This window comes from Orcinus orca, chromosome 21 (assembly GCF_937001465.1).
Source record: "Orcinus orca chromosome 21, mOrcOrc1.1, whole genome shotgun sequence".
Taxonomy (NCBI): Eukaryota; Metazoa; Chordata; class Mammalia; order Artiodactyla; family Delphinidae; genus Orcinus; species Orcinus orca.
In genome coordinates, this window is record NC_064579.1 from 29,168,885 (window position 1) to 29,191,542 (window position 22,658).

General features: G+C 47.8%; 1 protein-coding gene across 3 annotated transcripts; it reads left to right on the top strand.

The window, feature by feature from the left end:
* The first annotated feature begins 3,084 nt into the window (after window positions 1-3,084).
* DEFB1 (defensin beta 1) lies at window positions 3,085-15,549 on the top strand. 3 transcript variants are annotated; one of them, XM_033407800.2, is made up of 4 exons: window positions 3,093-3,241; window positions 8,300-8,582; window positions 14,685-14,986; window positions 15,088-15,549. In XM_033407800.2, exons 2-3 carry the CDS (start codon window positions 8,405-8,407, stop codon window positions 14,831-14,833), a joined length of 327 nt encoding a protein of 108 aa, XP_033263691.1. In that variant the 5' UTR covers window positions 3,093-3,241; window positions 8,300-8,404; the 3' UTR covers window positions 14,834-14,986; window positions 15,088-15,549. The 3 variants fall into 3 exon arrangements, with proteins under 3 accessions (XP_033263692.1, XP_033263691.1, XP_033263690.1); XM_033407799.2 differs by having other exon boundaries at window positions 15,091-15,549; XM_033407801.2 differs by lacking the exon at window positions 8,300-8,582 and having other exon boundaries at window positions 3,085-3,241; window positions 15,091-15,549.
* The last annotated feature ends 7,109 nt before the right edge of the window (window positions 15,550-22,658 follow it).

The window sequence follows — 22,658 nt, forward strand, 5'->3', positions numbered from 1 at the left end:
GGTACGTAATGGGAACCGAATACATACACTTGAATCAGTGAATGAAAGAATGAATGAGTTTGAGTGTGATGAACGCTTGCATTTCTTTTGTCCACGTGACGGCTTCACCCCTTTGAGTGTTTGGGGAATTCTTCACTGTCGGAGCTTAGCGGGAGGCTGAAAGGACCCTCCGAAGATGCTGAATATGCCACATTCTTGCCTTCCCAGGCTCTCCTGCCTGGTCCTATGCCCAAGGTTCTGCCAACCAGACCCGGCAAGTGGGACTCAGACCCAGGCAGGTGGTACAGTGGCGTCAAAGGTGGGGCTCAAGGTGAAAAGGGCGGGGAAGAGACCTGATCCTGCGCTTCCTTCTCTCTGTCTCTGTACGTGTGCTTCTCTATTTCTTTATTTCTCTCATTTTATTTCTCTGCCTCTGTCTTTGTTATCTCTTGTTATTTCTCTCTCTTTTTAGTTCCCTCTAACTTTCTCCATTTCTCTCTGCCTTGATCTCTCTTTTTCTCTTTCCTTTTCTTTCTTTCTCTATCTCTCTCTGTTTCTCTCCCCCCAGCCTCCCTCCCTCCCTCCGTCTCTGTCTCTCACTGGTAGGGGTGCAGTGGAAGTGTCCGCAAGGTGCGTGGCGTTGTGGTACAGATGGCGCTCTGCTCGCGGCAGCAGCAGCTGCAAAGTCAAGCTCCTCTGTCTCACGCGCAGTGGCTGCAGCACAGTGTCCTCCTCGGACCAGTCCCTTGCAGGAGGTTGGACACTGTTTCTGGAAGCAGAGCTTATAAGCCAGGTTCTTCAGGCACCCAGTGATTCTGTGAGCTACCCCATACCCTCTTTTTTTTTTTTTTTTTGTGGTACGCGGGCCTCTCACTGTTGTGGCCTCTCCCGTTGCGGAGCACAGGCTCTGGACGCGCAGGCTCAGCGGCCATGGCTCACGGGCCCAGCCACTCTGTGGCATGTGGGATTTTCCCGGATGGGGCCACGAACCTGCATCCCCCGCATCGGCAGGCGGACTCTCAACCACTGCGCCACCAGGGAAGCCCTACCCCACATCCTCTTAACAAACTCCTCTCTTGCTCAGTCAGCCAGAGCTGCTTCTCGTGCCTGCAAATAAGAACCCTGACAGAGACATCAGGAAAGTTGCCGACAGAATTACAATGAAAATTAACGATAAAGAAAATATTTTTTAAATCTTTAGAATTGATGAGAACTTGAGAGCTGCTTAGAGATTAGCTAACACAACATCCCAGTTTGACAGTTCAAAGAATAAGTTTCAATCCAGGCAGCTCAGGAAGACTCAGCCCAGTCTGGACCCCGGGCCTCCTGACTCCAAGGGGCCACATTAGGGATTCGCCTTCTGGGAGAAGCCACAGTTGGAAGCTTCCTGGAAACACATTTCTTGGGAGAAAGAAAGGCTGGATATGAAAAGATGCTCCGTTTCATACGTCATCAGGGAAATGCAGATTAGAACAATGAGATACCACTACACATGTTTTTGAATGGCCAAGGTACAGACCACAGACAACACCAAATGCCAGTGAGGGGCTTCCCTGGTGACACAGTGGTTGAGAGTCCACCTGCCGATGCAGGGGACGCGGGTTCGTGCCCCGGTCCGGGAAGATTCCACATGCCGCGGAGCGGCTGGGCGCGTGAGCCATGGCCGCTGAGCCTGCGCGTCCGGAGCCTGTGCTCCGCAACGGGAGAGGCCACAACAGTGAGAGGCCCGCGTACCGCGAAAAAAAAAAAAAAAAAATGCCAGTGAGGATGTCGAACAACAGGAACTCTCGTCACTGCCGCTGAGAATGCAAAATGGTGCAGCCACTTCGAAAGACAGACAGTTTCTTACAAAACTAAACATACCCTTACCATACGATCTAGCCATCGCACTCCTTGGTATTTATCCAAAGGAACCGAAAACTTATGCCCAGACAAAAACTTGCACACAAATGTTTATAGCAGCTGGATTCATAACTGACCAAACTTGGAAGCCTAAGTAGGTGACTTGATAAATAAACTATATTACATCTACAATGGAATAGTAAAAGACATGAGTTATCGAGCCATGAAAAGACCTCGAGGAAATGTAAATGCATATGTTTATGTGAAGGAAGCCAATCTGAAAAGGCGAAATACTGTGTGGTTCCAACTATATGACGCTCTGGAAAAGGCAAAACAGTAGAGACAGTAAAAGGATCAGTGGTTGTCAGCAGTTGAGCACACACGGGAGAAATGAAGGACAGCACGGAGGGTTTTTAGGCCAGCGAAGCTATTCTGTAGGACGCTATAATGATGGCTACCTGTCACTGTCCATTTGTCCAAACCCACAGGATGTATAACACCAAGAGTGAACCCGAATGTCAACTCCAGACTTCGGGTGACAATGACGTGTCGGCGGAGGTTCGTTACTGTAACACACATACCATCTGGTGAGGGCTGTAGATAGCGGGGGAGTCTGTGCATGGGCAGGGATGGGGGTATATGGGACCTCTCTGTACCTTCCCCTCAATTTTGCTGTGCACTTAAAACTGCTCTAAAGAAACTGTCTTGATAAAAAAAAAAATAAATTTCAGTGATAAAAGAGGCCCATAGATTAAAAAGGATTTCAGAGATATCTCAATTTTAAAAAACACAGAAGCTCAAAAGGCTAGTATTAGTCAACCTTGGGCCTGATGAAAATTCCATCCCTAAAGGTTAAAAGAACGGGCTCGGCTTTTATAAGGGAAGAGGGTGAAGTCTGGGGTCTCATCAGCTAAAGGGCCTGACACTGGATGGCAGCCGGGCAGCCACCAGTCTCAGTGCCTCCCCGGGGCCGCCTCTCGGGGCTCCCTGAGCCATCCCAGCGACAGGGGTTCTAGCAGGAGCTCCTGTTCTGGGAACGGCAGCTGAACTGCCCAGCTGAGACTCAAAACAGAACCGGAGGACTGCCTCCACGCCTGCAGGCCAAGAGCTGGGTCCAGCTGCAGCCAGACAGAGAAAAGTGTGTCCACGTGACTCCCGGCTGACTCAGGGCTTGCCGTGAAGGGTTATTTCTTAGCGTTTCACTCTAAGGATTGCGACACCACCCTTCATCAGTATGTGCGATTGTGCAATCCTCTAGCCCTATAAATACAGTGACACTGCAGCCGCTGGAAGCCTCTGAGAGCTCAGCCTCCAAGAAGCCTCTGCCCTCCCCGGGGATCCGGGCCACCTGCCACCACCATGAGGGTCCTCTACCTGCTGCTGCTGACTCTCGGCCTCCTCTTTTCACAGCTGGCCACAGGTGAGCTGGGGACCTGCTGCAGCGCCCACCCCGGGGCTGGGACTTGGGGCTGAGTCTAAGAACAGCGGCCTCTGTGTCCCCAGGACAGATCAGCAGGAAGGCATCCTCGAGGCTGAGCGGCCTGCTGGGGGCAGAAGGCCGTGGGCAGAAGCCTACCGAGCCTGCAGGGTCTGGGCCATCCCGGCCGCTAGGGGCAAGCGCGCCTGCCTGGAGCATCCCCAGGCCGATTCTCCCCGGTGCCTGAGGGCAGCCGAGCTGCAGGAGGGCCAGACTCCCGTCTCTCTGTCTGTCCCTTAAGGCTCCCTTCCCTCTGCACTTGGCAAGGATGTGAGGTCCATGCCAGGCAGCTCCCAGCACCTCCCAGCCCTGTCTTTGTCTCGGGCATCCTGAAAGTATCCTATGGGGAAGGGGATCACCTATTCCCTCTGCAGAACGTCTCCTCACCCTGAGAGGTCAGGGTCCGAGGCAGCCGAGAGGTGCAGGCTGCCACGCCATCTCTCTCCAGGTCCCGGGGTGGGCTCTCCCAGGTGGCCTGCTGCAAGCAGATGCTTCCCGCCCCGCCCACAAGACCAGCTCAGCTGGAATCCTTGACTCACCTGTGTGCAGGCAGTCAGATCCACCTTCCTTGAGAAATCGGTTCACATCCTCCAGGGTGGGCCATTCCCCAGTGCAGAGCAGGGGAGCTCTGTGGCAGGCCCAGCTCCCCTGGGTCAAGGCAGCAGTGCCCCTGACGTAAGAGAAGGTGAGACTCTTCTGGCAGAATCGGGACACATTTTACCCCAGCCCCGTCGCTCACTCACTAAGTGATCTTGAGCGAGTCTCACATTCTGGGTTTTAGTTTCCGCATCTGCGAGTTGAGCGCGCTGGGGCAGGTGGCTCTAAAAGTGGTAGAGCTCTGGAATTCTCTGAAAGACCCACTTGTGCTTTTCTCCAGGCCATCATTTTAGTGTGCAGACGTGCCTAATTTGCTCCAGGGGTGCCTCAGTGTTCCCCTCGGACAACTGGGTTCAGAGGTATTCCAATGCAGAGTTTTAAGGTTTCCAGGTGGAATGCATAAGAGAGGTGGAGAAATTAATTTAGTGAGTTGCAACCTTGTTTTCTCAAAAGAATAGAAAATACCAGTGCATGCCACGCAGTCAGCGTCTCCTCTGTTTGATCACACTCATCTCATTGCATGTGTGTTCGTACTGAGTAGCCGTGCAAAATCTCTTACTGCAGCTCAGGTACACTCAAAATGTTTGAAAGTCACTCTGTTAACGTGAAGAGCTCTTTTCAGTCTATGACATGTAAATATGATTATGAGCATCTCATGCAGAGTTCAGAAAATGAAAGTGTCCCCAAGGGTATGTGCAGGAGCAGATAAACTTACTAATCACTCCTGAATCATCAGCTAACATCATGCAGCACTTAGTGCACGCGGGATCAGCTAAGACGCTGTCCTCCGACGCCAGGCAGGCCCTGTCTGGACAGAACTATCAGTGAATGGATTCCCAGGATGGGGACCGGGGCCCTCAGGGCCAGTTGCTGACCCCAGCTCGTCTTCTAGAAAGGCAAGATTAGCACCCACCCTCCACCTCCCAGCTCATGCTGGGAGGCTGCGAGCGGCCGAGGTCCTTGCACGGCAAGCACCACCTCTGCAGTGCCTCTACTGTCCCAAGACGTTTGCATCTTAAAAGAGGGCCACAGGCAAGGGCAAACTCGACACGAGTGTTTTCTGGGGGATGTCGTGCTGTCTGGATGCTGTTATCTGGGTGGAAAGAGCCCCAGGTGTCTTCCGCGTTGGAACACACAGATGCCCCCAGCCTGAGTCCCCAGGGGCCACAGCGCAGGTCTCTGCTTTACCCTCAGGCACCGGTTGCGCTTCTGGTCATTGCGTCCTCACAGCTGTGCAGGGGTTGTCGCAGCTGCTGCAGCTGCCCCTACCATACCCACCCTGCCCGTGGGCCGCACAGTTGCGGGGTCACTGCAGGGAGGGAGCGGGGGCTGCTCAGCAACGCTGAGCCCCTGCGCAGGTCAGTTCACTCCTTTTCTGGAAGAGCCCTTAGACCTGGTCATTTCACAGGTGGGGAAATCGAGGCCCACGTGACCCGGGGGAACCAGTGTTCTGTGGTCACTACAGGAGATCCTAAGACTTGACGTTCCCTTTAGCAGTTTTCATCTCTGTCAGAAAAAAAAAAAAAATACGGGTTGCCCACTTGTATCTTATTCAAATGGTCTTTCTGTGAATGCAGAATGATGTCACAATGACAAGGCGACCCAGGTCCCTGCATCAGCTGGATGGGACCCCAGCCGAGGTGTTGAGAAATCAAGACAGGTTGACATTGTCCCCTCACTGATTCAAGGAGTGTTTGGTTAAGAGCTGCTGTGGGCAGGTGTTGCCCAGGAACAGGGGATGCGCCAGGAAACACAGCCCTGGGTCTCATCTCTACACATTCCAGAAACAGAGCGGGACGAGAAAACCGATTACATAATTACTTAACTAATGGCAACCGTGTTGTGAAATGCTGTTAAGTGCAGGACGCTAGGAGAACACATGACAGTGAGAGCTGACCTGGCCTTGAGGAAGCTAAGGGACGGAAAATTGTAAGTCATTTTGGTGTTCATGATACTTTCACATAAATATTTCTTTTAATTTCCTCCCAACATTTAAAAGTCAGGATATGCCACCAAAAAAAAACAAAAAAGAAAAGAAAATCTGATTTTTATCTTCTCTTTTTTAAAATTTAGAAAAGTTTTAAAACTTTTAATTTTATATTGGAATATAGTTGATTAACAATGTTGTGTTAGTTTCAGGTGTACAGCAAGGTGATTCAGTTATACATATACATGTATCTATTCTTTTTCAAATTCTTTTCCCATTTAGGTTGTTACATAATATTGAGCAGAGTTCCCTGTACTACAGAGTAGGTCCTTGTTGGTTATCCAGTTTAAATACAGCAGTGTGTAAGTGTTATCTTGTCTTAAAAACACAAAAGATGTGGCAACATTCCTACATGGCAACAGTGAGCTGCTAAACTAAACAGCGGCTGTGCCTCCAGACGGGACTCCCTCCCCATGTCACTGCAGACCCCACCGGTCCCTAATGCCTCACCTCAGCCCACTTCACAGATTTGTGTTACCCGCCTGGCTGCAGTGGGCAGCTGGATTTGCAGCCCTGAATTAACTAAACCAGTGAAAGGAGAGAAGTCAAGGACAAAGCAGACGGAAAGGATAGCTGGTGTGAAAGCCTAGAGATGAAGAGAAATAGAAAACCATAGCTCTCGCTTTTAGTTTAGTCCTCCCAGTGGCCCCGTGGGGGAGGAAGAATCATTATTCCCATTTTCTGGGTAAATAACAATAATGAAGTCACATGACTGGTAGCAGAGCAGGGACTCCCAGGCCCTCAGCTGCAGCACTGCAGGCCGCTCAAGGCACAGAGCGTGCCAGGGAGCAGAGAGGAGCCAGGATGGTGATGCGGGGGCAGATCCAGTGAGCGCTGAGGCAGCAGGAAACGCATCTGGGTGCGAGTGAGCCCCGGGGGGTTTTAAACCCACGAGTGACAGAATCAGAAACGGCTTCTTTAAGAGACCAGTTTGCTGGGCTTCCCTGGTGGTTAAGAATCCGCCTGCCAATGCAGGGGATACGGGTTTGAGCCCTGGTCCGGGAAGATCCCACATGTCACAGAGCAACTAAGCCTGTGCGCCACAACTACTGAGCCTGTGCTCCAGAGCCTGTGAGCCACAACTACTGAGCCTGAACTCTAGAGCCCGCAAGCCACAGCTACTGAGCCTGCGCTCTAGAGCCCGTGCACCACAACTACTGAGCCTGCACTCTAGAGCCCACAAGCCACAACTACTGAGCCTGCATGCCACAGCTACTGAGCCTGTGCACCTACAGCCCGTGCTCCACAAGAAGAGAAGCCACCACAGTAAGAAGCCCACGCACCGCAATGAAGAGTAGCCCCGCTCGCCGCAACTAGAGAAAGCCCGTGCACAGCAACGAAGACCCAATGCAGCCGAAAATAAATAAATAAATTAATTTTTTAAAAAAAGAGACTGGTTTGCTGCCGCGTGGAGGTTGATCAGAGGAGAGGACAGTAGATACAGGGGGACAGTGAGGACGGTCTTCCTGTAAACAGGGCCCACAGCTGCGCTTTTGCCAGGTGATCAGCAAGTTAACCAAAATTAATGCCACTGATAGAGTCATGGCCCAATCCTCAGTCCTCTTCTTTCCTTTCCCTCCGGACACGGATACCACGTGCATTCCCGGGAGTCTGGGTCTCTGTTTCCTCACCTTTAAAGAGACAGATGAGGCAAAACAAGTCCCAGCCCAACGTCCTGTGACCCTGGATCTCCACCTGGCCCTGCTCACACCTGACTGTCGCAGAGTGTGTTACTCTGACCTGCTGGCCCGAATTCCTTCCACCTTGCAGAACTCTGGCAACAGCACCAGGAATGTGCCTGCTACGGCCTCGGATCCCATCCGGAAAAACAGGCTCCCTGGTGCCTCAGACACAAGCCCCTGATTCCTACGAAGCAGACCCGACAGAGGCACCCGATTAGCAATGCGGGGGAAACAGAGTCATCCTCAGAAACGCCGGCCACACGGCACCGGCTGTGGTACTTCACAGTGCCACGAGCAACTCCGAAAACATCTCACTAAGTGTCCCTAGCATCTGCATCCGTCATGCAGGGACGACTCTTATCCCCACGTTAGAGATGGTTTTTGCAGGGAATCTCAGAGAGGCTGACTTTTCAAATACTCAGCCCGTGAATACCAAGGACTCGAATCCAGCTCTGACTCGAGCTCCTATATTCTTTTCCCACACCTCCCAGAGACCTCTGGATATGTCACCAGCAAATCAATTTATCCTAAGGATAATCTAGATGGAAGTGACTTAAAGCTTTCATGACCTTAATAGGAGGCACTGCTGGTTATCAGTGGCCGGCAAGTGTTTCTAGGAACAGGGACGTCATGGGTGACCCGTCTGTGGAAGAGGGGCCCTGAGTTTTCACTTGGTTTGGAGTTCTGTTATTTGTTTTGCAGGAGTGCCTTGTATATATTTGATTTCTTCCCCAGATATCTTGAAAAGATCCACAGAGGTGAAGTCCGACCCTCTCTGGCCTCCACTGACCGCCTGAGCCACCAGCACGTCTCCTAAGTGGACAAGCGACCTCTATTGTAATGTCCGCAATGGGAGGGAACCCACTCACTCGTGGGCAACCCTTCCCCTGGCACACTGCCAACCAGCCACCTTGTCCTGACTGGGGAAAGAGCCCAGCTGACTGGCCCAGGCCCACATTCCGAGACGACCAGTCTCACGTCGCTTCCCACGGACCAGTCCGTGTATGCATCACCACAGGTGTGGGACCCCACGGCCAGCGCGGGCAAATCCGGATTTCACCCTATGGATCCTCAGACCTGTGTCTGTGTCTGCTCCTCTCACATCTCAGATCCATGGGTGCCGCCAACCCTGTTCTGGCTCCTGACTTTCTCCACGCCTGTGCTTTTCTGCTGCTTATGCGGTGCAGTCCTCCAGGGCAGGGGGTAGGGGTCCTGGCAGGGGTAGAGCTCAGGCCTCTTCTTCTCCAAAACCCTTGTCATTTCGGCACCTCACTCCGCTTTAGCCTGGTGGTCTTTTAGGACAAGAAATTTATATTTTAGTCAAAAGCTCCCCAATTTTCCCTTCTGACATTGTTCCAAAACTTCACTTGCACCTCCAACTGTATACTGTCAATCCAACTTCAGAGGAGAGTGCCGGGGAACAGGGTCCACTGCCCGTGGCCTGAGGACCACACGCCCAATCTCAGAGCTCCCCGATCCTGTCTCTCTGAAAGGCTCTTTAAGAAATTTTATTTTCGTGGCTTTTTTATATAAAGTCCAAAGATCCCCCCATGTTTCCAATGTATCTTCTTCTCTGTAGACTTTTTCACCTGCCCTTTTCCTTGAACCTCCACCATCTGACCTGCACAGGCTGTGTCCCGTCTCCGCAGCACTGACAGCTGTCCATGCCCCTCAGGCAGATATATTTCCTGATGACTCTGTAACAGTCAAGCCTCTGCTGTGTTCACTGCCGTGAACATTCTTCCTCTCATTTTCTTCTGGGACTGACCCACTGGTACTTATTTTCTAGTTAATTTCCTGCTACTTAATCACAACAGCCCTTCATTCAGCCAACACCTATTATTACAGTTGACTTAAAAAACAGTTGGTGTTGTAGTTGCACTTGGGTGGGATTATTAAGAGTCCAGCTATAATTGGCCGAATAACTGTGTAGTATTTGAGAGTCTCTCTTTTCGCTGCAAGCATAGAAGCTGGTACAAGCCTGCTTTCCTAACAGGCCTGCTCCCTTCACCCCTCCTCATCCTTCATTCTTACCTATAAGCGCGCTCCCTCTTTTCCATGTTCCTCTGGTTCACGGCGCTCCAGAGGCCGCCACATGATGTGTTGGACTGTATTTCTCAGACCAGCTGAATAAGGACCAAGATAAGAATGAGCGCAAGTCTAGAGACGTACTATCATTCTTGGAAAGGGGAGGAGAAGAGCGGGGCTGTGAGTTATCCAAGGAGCTTGCATGCCCGGGGAGTGGACGGAAACGGACCAAGGCATGATGGGAGAGGGTGTAAACAGCACATAGCCCAGGAGGCCCACAGTGCTAGGAATACACGGAAGACCTTTTCAAAAGCAACTCTTATTGTTTTAATTTTTAATTGTAAAATATAACATGTATCCAGAAAAGTACATAAAACTCGAATGTATAATTTAATGAATTATTATAAAACAAGCACTCCTGTAACCACAGTGTGAGCCAAGAACTAGAACTTGGCCAGCACCTAAGAGGCTCTCCTCCAGGCTTCTCGGTCACAAATCCCTCCTTCCCCCAAAAGCAATCATCACTTGACTTTTATGGTCATAACTTCCCATATTTCTTATAGTTTTACCATGTTAACATTCATGCTGAATAATATAGCTTGGTTTGCGCATACATTTCAACTGACTACGTGTCAAGAGGTGGTGGCATTGCTGGGTCGTAGCATGTGCTTATACTACTGAATTTTAATGAATAATGCCAAACTGTTCTCCAAAAGCGTATATATCAACTTACGCTCCTACAATCAATGAATGAAAGTGCCTGTTCTTCCATATCTATGTCAATGCTTGATAATGTCAATCACTTTAAAATTTTAGCCATCTGGTGAGGGGAGTGGCATAGCATTGGCAATTTAATGTGCATTTCCCTGATAAATAATAAGTTGAGTACTTTTGTGTATAATTACTGGCCACTTGGATATCTTTTGTGAAGTACCTGTTTGTCTTCTGCCCATATGTTCTATCAGATTATCTGTCTTTTCTTAATGATTTGTAGTAGCTCTTTATATATTCTGCACAGAAGCTCTTTGTTGGTTGTAAGTATTAGAAATATCTTCTCCTACCTTGTGCCTTAATTTTTCACTCTCTGAATGGAAACTTTCCTTAAGCAGAGGTTTTCCACATTATTTTAATGTGGTTAAACGTGTCATATCTTTTCCTTTAGGGTTAGCGTTTTTGTACCTTAAGAAATCTTTTTTTACCCCAAAGGCACAAAGAAAGTGTTCAGTGGCGTTTTCTGGGGGCTTTTACTGTTTTTCCTTTTACATTTAGGCTTATAACCATCTGGCAGTGGTTTTTAGTGTGCACGTATGGTCCGAGCTAAGAGTAAAGGGTTTTTTTTTCCACTATGAATATCCAATTGTCCCAGAACCACCCATTGAGAAGACCATTTTTCTCCACTGTTCTGTGGAGCCACTGTTGTTCTACTTCAACTCTGCACATATGCATGTATCTCTTTCTGCTGTCCTGCTTCTGTATTTGTCTGCCCTCGTATCCTCACCACACTGTCTAATTACAGTGGCTCTGTAATTAGTCTCAAAATCCAGTAAAGCAAATTCTCCCGCCTTCTTTTCTATGAGTGTCTTGGCTATTCTTGGTCCTTGGAATTTCCATATATGTTTTAGAATCAGCTCATCAAGTTTCACTGAAAGAAATCTCTTGGGATTTTATGGTATTGGGTTAAATCTGCAGCTTACTTTGGGGAAAATTAACATTTTAAAAATAATGAATCCTCCAATGCTTAAACATAGTATTTCTACTTATTTAGGGCCTCTTTAAATTCAAAAAAATACTGTATTCTTTATAGATAGAGGTATTGCACATAATTTCTTAGATTTATAACTAGGCATATTTTATGCTCTTCTATATGGTGTTTTTATTTTATCTCCTTTTTTCTGTTGGTTGCTAATATACAGAAGTAACATTCATTTTTTCTTTTTTGTATGTTGATCTCAGAAAATTTGCTAAATGTGCCTGTTCATTCCTTTTGGATTGCCTACATATAATCATAATGTCTGCAAATAGAGACAATTTTATTTCTTCCTTTCCAACCCTTGTACCTTTTTTTTTTTTTTCTCTTATCCCCCTGGCCAGTACTTCAAGTACAATGCGGAATGGTAATGACAATAGCAGTTATGCTGGTCTGATTGCCAATCTCATGGAATGTTTTCAATACTTGACCATTAACTGTACTGTATGTTGTAGGCTTCTGTAGGTACTCTTTATCAGATTAGGGAAGTTTCCTCCAGTTTCTTATTTGCTAGGAGCTTTTTTTTTTTTAATCGTGAATCAATGTTGATTTTTTTCCCAATATCTTTCTGCATCTATTAAGGTAATATAATCATTGGCTGATTAGATTATGGGAACATTGAATCTCCCTGGGCCTCAGTTTCCCTGTCTGTAAGTTAGGAAAAAGTGATACATTCCTTGGAGGATTAAATGCAACCATAAACGTGTTAGTTCCCCACCAGAGGAAAGATGACCAGCTTCAGAATCTTAGAAATAGATGAGATCACATAATCTAGTCTCCTCAATTTTAAATTTGAGAAGCTGGGGCTCAGAAAGTTTGAGTGCTTTGCTAAAAATCACACAAATTCATTCTAGAACAAGGAATGTAACCAAAGTACCCTGACATTAAATATGTTGCTATTTCTTTGGGGTCCGATAACGTACTAGATCCTCAAAGATAACGCCAGAAATGAGTTCCCGCTGAGCGTGGTGACACCATAATTCACTAGCAGAGAGGTGGAGTGAGAACTGGTGGGGGTCATGGGATCTACCTCTGGTCCTGGCTCTGCCTGTGGCCAACTGCATGCCCTGGGGGGCATCGCCAGACCTCAGCGTCTTCATCTAGGGAGAGAAGCACAGAGAGGTGGAAGTAGTTGAGCTCTGAGGTCCATCTGGGCTCTAAAAAGCCACAGTTGGTTGTATTTGGGTCTCCTGTTTACCCAACAAAAGGAAGGGTAAATATAACATTAAATATACATATATTTAAATGTTGGTATAAATACACACACACACACACACACACACATACCAACAACAACAAGAAAAAGAAAGTGTAGACCTTCTGATTTCAAAGGGCTTTCACATTCACTAGCTTGATCCATCTTCCTAATAACGATCACTTGGAGGATGTACTGAAGGAAGGATTCAATCTTGCAGCAGGGGTTGGACTGAGTATCTTTCCAGCTCTGACATCTTCCAATGAAGAGCAACAAAAGCTGGAACTGGAGATTTAGAGAGTCTAGTTGACTATGATCTTACTGGAGGTCGATATTGTGGTGAGGCTTTTAAAACCTGGAACAATCTTGAACAGCCTTGGCGGGAACCAATACAATGTACAGAAAGAATACAGGCTGGAGGTCAGGAGACTGTGTTTTGTGTGAGCAACTGTGTGCCCTTGGCCTAAGATGCTTCCCTCGGACGGTGGGACCAGCGTGTCTCTCAATGCCCTTCCATCTCCATGGCAACACAGTCCAATGAGATGTTCTCTGATGATGGAAATATTCTACCGCTGCATGCTCCAGTGCAGTAACCACTAGCCACACGTGGCCATCGATCACTTGCAATGTGGGTGATGTAGTTTCGATTAATTAAAATATGTGACCGCACGTAGCTGGTGGCCACCACATTGCACAGCACAGCTCTGTAGTGAACAAAACGAGATGAAGCCTCTTTTTGCTCTCGGTAGACGGGACACGTCTAAAGTATTTTGTGTTTATTCCAGGCCTCAAACTTAAGGAAGTCTATCCATGAACTGAACACATCCAGAGGAGAATGAACAGGGTTGTGAAGTGTCTGGAAACTAGACACTGAGAAAAATGAGAAAAAGAAGACTTTTAAGGCAGCAGAATGACTGAAAATGGGACAGCCTTCTGAAAGAGTGCTTAGACTTGCCTGTATAAAGCAGGAAAAGCGCCACTAGCTGGAAGTTACTGAGAGGACAGTTTCCATCAGTATGAAAACCAAGTGTCCGGCAGGCAGAGATTAGAAGCCTGTCTCCCAGGGTGTCTGCTCCAGGGTGGGCGGCGTAAACAACAGACGCTCGTTTCTCGTAGTTCTGGGCGGTAAAAGTTCAAGATCAAGGTGTTGGTTTGGTTTCTCCTGACGCCTCCCTCCTCGGCTGACAGAGGGCCGCCTTCTGTCCTCACACGGCCTTTCCTCTTTGTGCTGACACATCACTCGTGTCCCTTTGTGTGTCCAAATTTCCTCTTCTTACAAGGACACTATTGATTGGTGATCACCCATATACCTCCTTTAACCGCAATCAGCTCTTTGAAGGCCCCATCTCCAAATACAGTCACATTCTGAGGTCCTCGGGGGCTTAGGGCTTCAACTATGAATGGGGGGGGGAACATTGTGGGGGGGTTTCAGGCCATAACACCTGGCAACAGAGAGACACAAAACAATGGCTAGATAGCTGCTTGCCAGGGGTATCAGAGGGCAGCTTTTTCTGCTGGATACGGTGGAAGACGAGTCTAGAGGTCTTCAAATTATGAGATTCTGTGACGGGGAGGAAGACAAAATAAATTCCAACTGGGAAAATGATGAAAGCTTTATAGAGTAGCTATAATTTTAACCTGACATTAAAGGATCATAGATTGCAGCAGACACGGTGATGGGGGTGGGGGTGGGGGGTGGGCAGGGATTCAAGCTGGAGGGAATGATGTAACTAAACAGCACAGGAGTAAAAGGAAAGTTCAGGAATGCTCCTGGAATTCGAAAGATGCTTCTGCATTTCTGAAACAGAGGATGGCAACTGTACAAAGTGGTCGAATACCTATCTGGGGACTAATGTGAATTCCCTGTACACCAAAGCTCCCTGGGCAGGAGAAAGCCCGCTCAGAACCCTGCTGTTCATCTCTGGCTGCCCACTGTTTGGCCACAGCTGGCACAGACCTCGGACGGAGGGGTCTCTTTAGATGCCTTATTTCATGAGCAGCCTCACAGATCAACTGAGTGCAAAGCTCTTGGAAGGGAAACCCCTGTGACGTGCTCTGCAAAGGGTTGTCTGTTCTGCTTTCACCGAGTGTTCTGAAGTCCCTGTGGCTGCAAGCCCGGAGTCTGAAGTGCTCTCTTTCCCTTCTCATAGGTGTTAACCTGCTTACGGGTTTCGGCCAGAGGTCCGACCACTACATATGTGTCAAGAAAGGGGGGACCTGCAACTTCTCCTCCTGCCCGCTCTTCCAAAAGATTGAAGGCACCTGTTACGGCAAAAAAGCCAAGTGCTGCATCCGTTGACTTTGGGCTGGAGCATGGGCAGAGGGGACCCAGAAGCCAAGTGAAGTACTTGTAACTGTTGTTTGAATAAAAGAAGGTTTTTTCGAGGCGTACGTCCTTCAGACCAATATGAGTCTTGTGTCTCCTTTTAGAAGAAGTTCAGAAAGTATGAAGGTCAGAAGGGCAGACAGGCTGAGCCACAAAGCCTGTCCAGGATGGGACTGGGGGATGCTGACTAGGCTGTGACCTGTTTCACTGCCACTTTGTTTCATCAGCAGATCTACACAGGAGGGATGCAGGGGGTCCACGTGAGACTAAGGACACCTGATGACGAGATGACACAGCTTCAGGCCTCCCTCTGTCCCAGCAGAAGTTCACCCCTGATTCAGCGGTCTCAGCTGCCTGCCCATCTGCAGAGGCCAGAACCGCTGCCCTTTCTCCTCCCTGGGCCGGGGGCAGTGGGTTGTGGGTTGGTTAACCTCAGCATTTGGGAACCTTCGCTGGGACCATAAAGCTATTCCTATTTCACTCTGTAGGCCTAATAGTAGGGCTCCCGGGTGTCCATTCTTCACTCCAGCACAATCACGTGGTCTATTTACATGTCACTTAGAAAAGCATCCTCTACGACCACTGCCCCGCCTTTCATCATTTCTGCACCTTTAGGCCTGTAGACACCCACTGATGGGGAAGAGGGAGCTGCCTTCCCTTTTTTCCAATAAATTTCTTACAACTCCTGATGATCCGTGTGCTTCTGTCCTCTCCTTCATCAGGCAACAGCAATTCCACATTCCACTTCGATAAATTGCAAGCACAAATAAAAATCAAACATTAGAAAAACTTTGGGGGAATTCCCTGGCGGTCCAGTGGTTAGGACTCCTCGTTTTCACTGCCCCGGACCCAGGTTCAATCCCTGGTTAAGGAACTAAGATCCTGCAAGCCACGTGGCACAGCCCCCCCCCCAAAAAAATTTGCCCCCATCCCCCAGTGATGGATTTAGACACCACACCCCTCTTTTGTGAGGGAAAGGCAGAGGAGATGCCATTATGCTGTGCACACTAACCGCTACTCGGGCGTTCTCTGTAACAGGAACACGGCAAGTGTTCATTACACTGCGTCCAGGCCTCCCCCGACTCCTGAAAGGCTAAGAAATCATCTGTTGACTTAAAAAAATATTCACACCCTAAAAGTTGAGAGTTATGTTTTGTTTGGCGGGAAAGTTTAGGACTTCAAGCCCGGGAGGCAGCATCTCAGGTAACCCTGAGAGAACTTCTCCCAGGAAGCGAGGGGGGAGCCAGGTTATACAGAAGTTTTGCAACAAAGGGCAGGTAGTCAGGAACGTCAAAAGATTATTGTTAATTAAAGAAAACCAGATATCCCAAGTTAAGGAATTTAACTTAGCTCTTTTCTGTGTATGGGAAGATGCAAGAGTCTGGGCTCCCTGAAATCATTCCTTTGATATGCACCTCAGCTATCTGGGGCCAGTATCCTGTGTGTTCCCATCCTGAGTTTCCTCAGGGCTCATGGTAGGGAGTGGCAGCAGTCTGATGGCGGCTAGATGGCAGGCATTCTTTCCTTCCTGAGTTCCCTCAGGGCTCAGCAGCTCCCCCGTTGGCTGTGGTTGCAATCGCTGATGACTGTGACATCCTTTGTTTACTGACATGGTAGGCGATATTCCACTTATCCCCAGCCACAAAGAGGTCACTGACCATCTCGGGAAGGTGGCGGCATCACATCAATAGCCCTGTTGCCAGAGACTACAGGCTCAGACCAGAATGACTAGCAGGGTTCTTACAGCCCTTCCCAGCCCAACAGCATTTGGCCCCAGGACTTATATTCCTCAGGGGGTAGCAAGTTTTAAAGGAGATGTCCCATCTCCTCTCCGCCTTCTCTCCTCCACCCAAATCTCCTCGGAGCTTTTGCATTCACCTACACCTGTGTGCCAGTGTCACCCTCCTTTGGTGAAACTGGAACGCAAAAGATATCGCCTGAACCAGCCTGGAGGGAAGATGGCTTTGAAGTTAAGCTGGGGGGTGCGGTGCATGGGGCTGCCTACAAGGCACCTCACTCCCGAATGACTGAAAGGCCCAATTTCATGGTTCCTATTACAGCAACTGTCTAGATGAAGGGCAAGTATGGATTTGAGTAAGCTGTACATACAGACCCAGATCCAACCCTTTATCACCGTGGCTGTCATTAAGGAATTGCTGAATCACGTACCTTCACAGTCATTAAACACGCTGACAGCTCTGAGTGGGAAAAGTGTCCACTGGAGGAGACCGGTGTTGCCTGAATGCGTTTGAAGGACGCCCTCCTCTCTTAACTACTGTTGCCTTTTAGCGTGCTATGGTGGATGGAAGCCTAGTTTACATTAGTGAGCGAGTCCGCACTTGCCTATCATGAGCGATACGCTGGGTACTCCGGTCAAGAATTACTTGAATGCCAACATAAATTGATTAGTGAGGACCTCTCCCATCACTGCAGTTGTGTCAGCAAAGCTGGACATGGCCGCCCAGATCTCTGGGAAAGGATGCAACGCATAATCACCGCTAAGGCACACTATCTACCTGCACAGACAGGCACGGGAGCTGCAGAGTCATCCTGCCAATCCCTACCTCAGTCACCGAGGTACTTCCCAGGAAGGCGGCGTCACGCACAGGGCAAAACGCACCCTCGCTTTGCTTCAAACCAGCGTTTGATAGTGAATTCGTCTAGCTCCACATTGGGAACAATGTGGCCTCCTGGCTTCCATGGCTCGTGGGCCTATAAGGCACGTCACCCAATCAAGCAGAGAGACCTGCCATGGCATTCCACGCGTTCTTGTTTTCACGGGCACTAGCGAGTCTCAGCCATTCAAGGTTTCGTCACAAGTTTCCCCAAAAGGGGGAACTTTCTCCGATAAAAAAGAATGAATAAGGGGAGAACTGGAGCTACTCACATACATGTTAGCCTTCAGAGTAAAGGCATCTGTGTTAGTCAGGGTTCTCTGCAGAAGCAGAACCAACAGGATGTGTGTGTATATACAGAGGGAGATTTACTTTAAGGAATTGACTCATAGGACTGTGGAGACTTAGTGAGCCCAGAATCTAATGGGGGGGCCTACAGGCTAGAGATACAGAAAAGAGCTGCAGTTTGAGTCCAAAGGCAGTCTGCTGGAAGAACTCCTTTCTTCTTGAGGGAGGTCCGTCTTTCTTCTATCAAGGGCTTCCACTAATCAGATGAGGCCCACCCACATTACGGAGGGCAGTCTGCTGCACTCAGAGTCCCCTGATTTCAAGGCTGTGTTGTATACATTTTATTTTCTGTATATTATGATGGTTTGGTATCTTTTTAAAAAAGCTACAAACAAACAAAAAACCCAAAACAAAAAAACACCTTTTCTGGCTGGGAAGAAACTGGATTTCCTGGTGCTAATCGATGCTTAGAGCAAAGGGTCCAGCTGGGAGCATGCGTTTGCTATGCCAGCTACGCAGTCCGGAGCCAGGCCCCCTCTATGTGGCTCCCACTTTACAGGAGATGACATTCTTCTGCCTGCATCATGCCAGGGCAACTAGAGAGAGCTAGTTGCCTGTGACTTAAAGCTCACCAAAATTATTCACACTAGCCGATCCTCACCTAATTCCCTATCCTGCCTTGTTTTCCCATGGAAACCCTAATAAAGGTTCTGGACTCTGTCTCCTGCCCACACTACTGTTTCCCCATGTGGCCCTGTGGAGTGTGCTCTCCTCCCACCTCTAGGACCTGTGAGGATAATAAACTTTTTCTTCCTGAGCCTCTCCTCTGGCCTCACCTGACTGACCATCTCATAAAAGAACACAAAACAAATGTTAATCTCACCCCGAAATCACCTTCATGGAAGCACTCCCATTAATGTTCAACCAAATACCTGGGCACCGTGTTCCAGCCCAGTTGGCACAGAAAATCAAACATCAAGGCATCTTTTTTTAAAAAACTTTTTTTTTTTTTTTTTTGCAGTACGCGGGCCTCTCACCGCTGTGGCCGCTCCCGTTGCGGAGCACAGGCTCCGGACGCGCAGGCTCAGCGGCCATGGCTCACGGGCCCAGCCGCTCCGCGGCATGTGGGATCCTCCGGGACCGCGGCACGAACCCGTGTCCCCTGCATCGGCAGGCGGACTCTCAACCACTGCGCCGCCAGGGAAGCCCAAGGCATCTTTAATGGCACCTTAGAGGAGTTCTCATTCTGCTGGGCAGACATCCCATATTTGTGCTTGAAAACAAAGATCTCTTATCAGCATGACCTATCCGTGTCAAGGTTCCCACTTGGTTTTGTCTGTCAAAGAAAAAGCTTATGAGGAAACAGGTCTTCCAACAGAATACCTTAGGAAACACACTCTTCCTACCTAGAACACAACGCAGATCTTTATCCTTAACTGGGAACACACAACCAAGAAAAAAGAAGACAGGTGAGGCCAACCACAGGCACGATGGAGAAAGCCACCTTAAACAAACGCAAATTGCCTCTGAGAAAGTACTGTTAGTCCTGGAACAAAAGAGAACTTGTAAAAATTGTTATTAGTATCATCAAATGGATGAAAGGAGATATTGTAGTCATACAGTGCTAATAAAATGCCCTGGGGAAACCTCAGAGAATGCAAAGAAGACAGCCACTTATGGATTGTTGACAAGATAAAGTGGTTTAGTTCAGTGCAATATTTAATAAAGCGGAGAAATGCTGTGATGCCTTTAAGAAACATTTCCATCCCAAATGGTTAACAACAAAAAAGAAAATTTGACATGTAGATGAAGGTCCCCTAAGTTCCCTGCTGTGATGCCTTTAAGAAACGTTTCCATCCCAAATGGTTAACAACAAAAAAGAAAATCTGACATGTAGATGAAGGTCCCCTAAGTTCCCCAAGTTCCCAGAGACCACAGGAGCTGGTGGAGCCACCAGAGGGACAAAAAGTCCTAAATGGTGACGTGGAGAAAGTCCCCTCCGAAGCAGGAACAGCCACGGTATGTTCTCACATGCGCCAGGAAAGCACTTCTAGGGTGTTAAGTCACTAAACTTTGAAAGTTTATGTGTTATTGGAGCCAAAGTGGCCCTGACTGTTAGACACGGGTCCATACACAGCCTCTAACCCAAGGCTGATGGAAAGTGAAATCCCCAGGCGGTGACTCCACGGACCTAAGGACCAAGCAGGACAACCTGAAAAAGGAGATCTGAGTTCTAGGATGGACTTCTGTGGGTGGGAGGGACGCCATGTATCGGATTGTAGGCTAAACAGCTGAGGAAATTTCACAAGATAATAATGTAATACACACACACACACGCACACACACACAATATTTAATAGCTTCTGGAAAACATCTCCGTGACATAACTGTGGTCCAAATATACGATTATTTCTTCCTTTTCAACCCTTAGAATCAACTACGGACGATGCGGCGAAGATTTCTTTAAGGTTACAGGTTAGAATACAGTTGTTAACGACATGGCTGCATCAATGGATAACTGAGAGCAGTTGGAAGGTAGATGGGGAAGGAGAGACAGGGAGAGGCGTCTTGTTGTACATGGTGGGTAATCAGGGACGTTGTCTAAAGTTGTTGCATGAGAAATAGATGTAGAAGTGCTATGTCCTCCCCAAATGTACACGTGGAAGCCTAATCCCCAATGTAGTAGAACTCGGAGGTGAGGGCTTTAAGAAGGGATTAGATCACGAGGTAGAGCCTCATGAATGGAATTCTCATAAGAAGGGACAGGAGAGATGGTCGCTTTCTCTCTGCCCTCGAAGGGAACAAGGAGAAGGCAGCTGCCCACAGGCCAGGAAGCAGCTCTCGCCGGAACCTAAGCATGCTGGCACCCTGATCTCCAACTTCCAGCCTCCGGAACTGTGAGAAATAAATGTTTCTTGTCTAAGTCACCCAGCCTACGGTATCTTGCTATAGCAACCCAGACTATGACAATGAGCATATTATATAAAGGCATAAACTAAACCAATAAAATAACTAGAAATAATAACATGCCCTCTTATTTGGACGTAAGAGGGGGAGGGGGTTGGGTAGTATCAACTAAATCCTCGTGGTTTATGGGATAACAGATGGTGTTTAAAGTTAATAAGTGAAAACAAGAGGTGCGAGCATGTCATTCAGAAAAGGAGCAGAGCTGAACGTGAAAAACGGTGAAAGGTAGTTACTTCCTGTTATACTTTTTAAGAACTTGGTTTTCATAAAATACATGTACAATTTTTGTAAAATGTATGCAGAGTGTCAAATGTCTGTTTTGAAGATGTAAGACATTATTGTTGTCCAATGGAAAAACCAAAGCCGTGTGAACCCGCGCCCCTCCTCAGAGCAACTTCTACAAGAACTGCGTCAGTGTTGGTTTCCCGCATTGCCATTCTGTGGAAGAATGGCCTGCTCCTAGGAGGTATGTGCTGAAGTATTTAGGGCTGAAATGTCACGGTGCTGGCAACTTCCTCTGTAATAGCTCAAAGCCAATACAAGTTGCAAAGCGATTACAACTGGTGGATCCAGAGGGAGGGTGTACCGGTACCCTCTGTACTACGCTTGCCTGTGTGTGTCTGTCTGAAGCTTTTCAAAACGAAAGTTGGGTGGGGGGGATGAAAAAAATCAGAACCAAGATTTTCGATGTAAGAAGATTCATATAAAGTTAAAAGGTTATATTAAAATCCCGTAGTCTTAAATTTGAATTGGGATTATCACTCTAAAACCCTGGCTTTTTTCCCTCTTAACAGAAGTGTGTATTTCTCAGCCCCTGCACCTAAAAGTGCAGTGACAATGAGTACCCCTAGCACACAGGCCATGGGTCACTACTCTTTCCCACGAGGAAGAACCAGGATGTCTTACAGAAACAGAAGAGTCCAGGTCTGGAGCATAAGATGTACAAGATGAGCCAGGGGTATGTTGTTGTGCTCGAAAGTAGGGAAGCTACAAGGCTGATGGGTCACGGCCGTAGAACACTGGCTGCAAATTGACGGGGACTCACTGGGCAAAAGGATGGAACATTTTTCATCACAGCCGAGAATCATGACTACAATTGATTAAGTATTTAAAATATATAAACACATTAAATATATAAAAGTATAATATTAAATTATATTTTAAACACATCAAATATATGAGGTCAGAATGATACTTAAGAAACAATATTATTTATAATTGGAGTTTGTTAAGGTGCCAACTTCACTCTGGAAATTGGTACATAGGAGAGAAGATCAAGCATTTATTCTGCCCTTCCAGTACAAACTGCATTTTAGGATAAGCAAGAATTATACGAAGGAAATATCTTATTTATAGAAAATTTCCAGCTAATAAATGAAGAAGGGATTGAGCAATGGAATATTTCCTGCCGTATCAGTAAACAAAGGATGTCACAGTCATCAGCTATTGCAGCCCTCCAACGTGAGCCCGGAGGAAACTCAGGAAGGAAAGAATGCCTGCCATCTAGCAGCCATCAGACTGCAGCCACTCCCTACCATGAGCCCTGAGGAAACTCAGGATGTAAAAACACAGGATACTGGCCCCAGATAGCTGAGGTGCATATCAAAGGAATGATTTCAGGGGGCCCAGATTCCTGTATTTTCCCATACACAGAAAAGCGCTAAATTCCTTAACTGGAGATATCTGGTTTTCCTTAATTAACAATAATTCTTTGACATTCAGACTACCTGCCTTTCGTTGCAAAACTCCTATATAACCTGGCTCCCCGCCCTGGCCTCCTCTGAGCAGTTCTCTCAGGGTTACTTGAGATGCTCCCTCCCGGGCTTGAAGTCCTAAAAATTTCTGCCAAATAAAACACAGCTCTCAATTTTTAGGCTGTGCGTATTTTTTTTAAGTCGACAGGATGGTAGAATTGGAAAATCACTTGT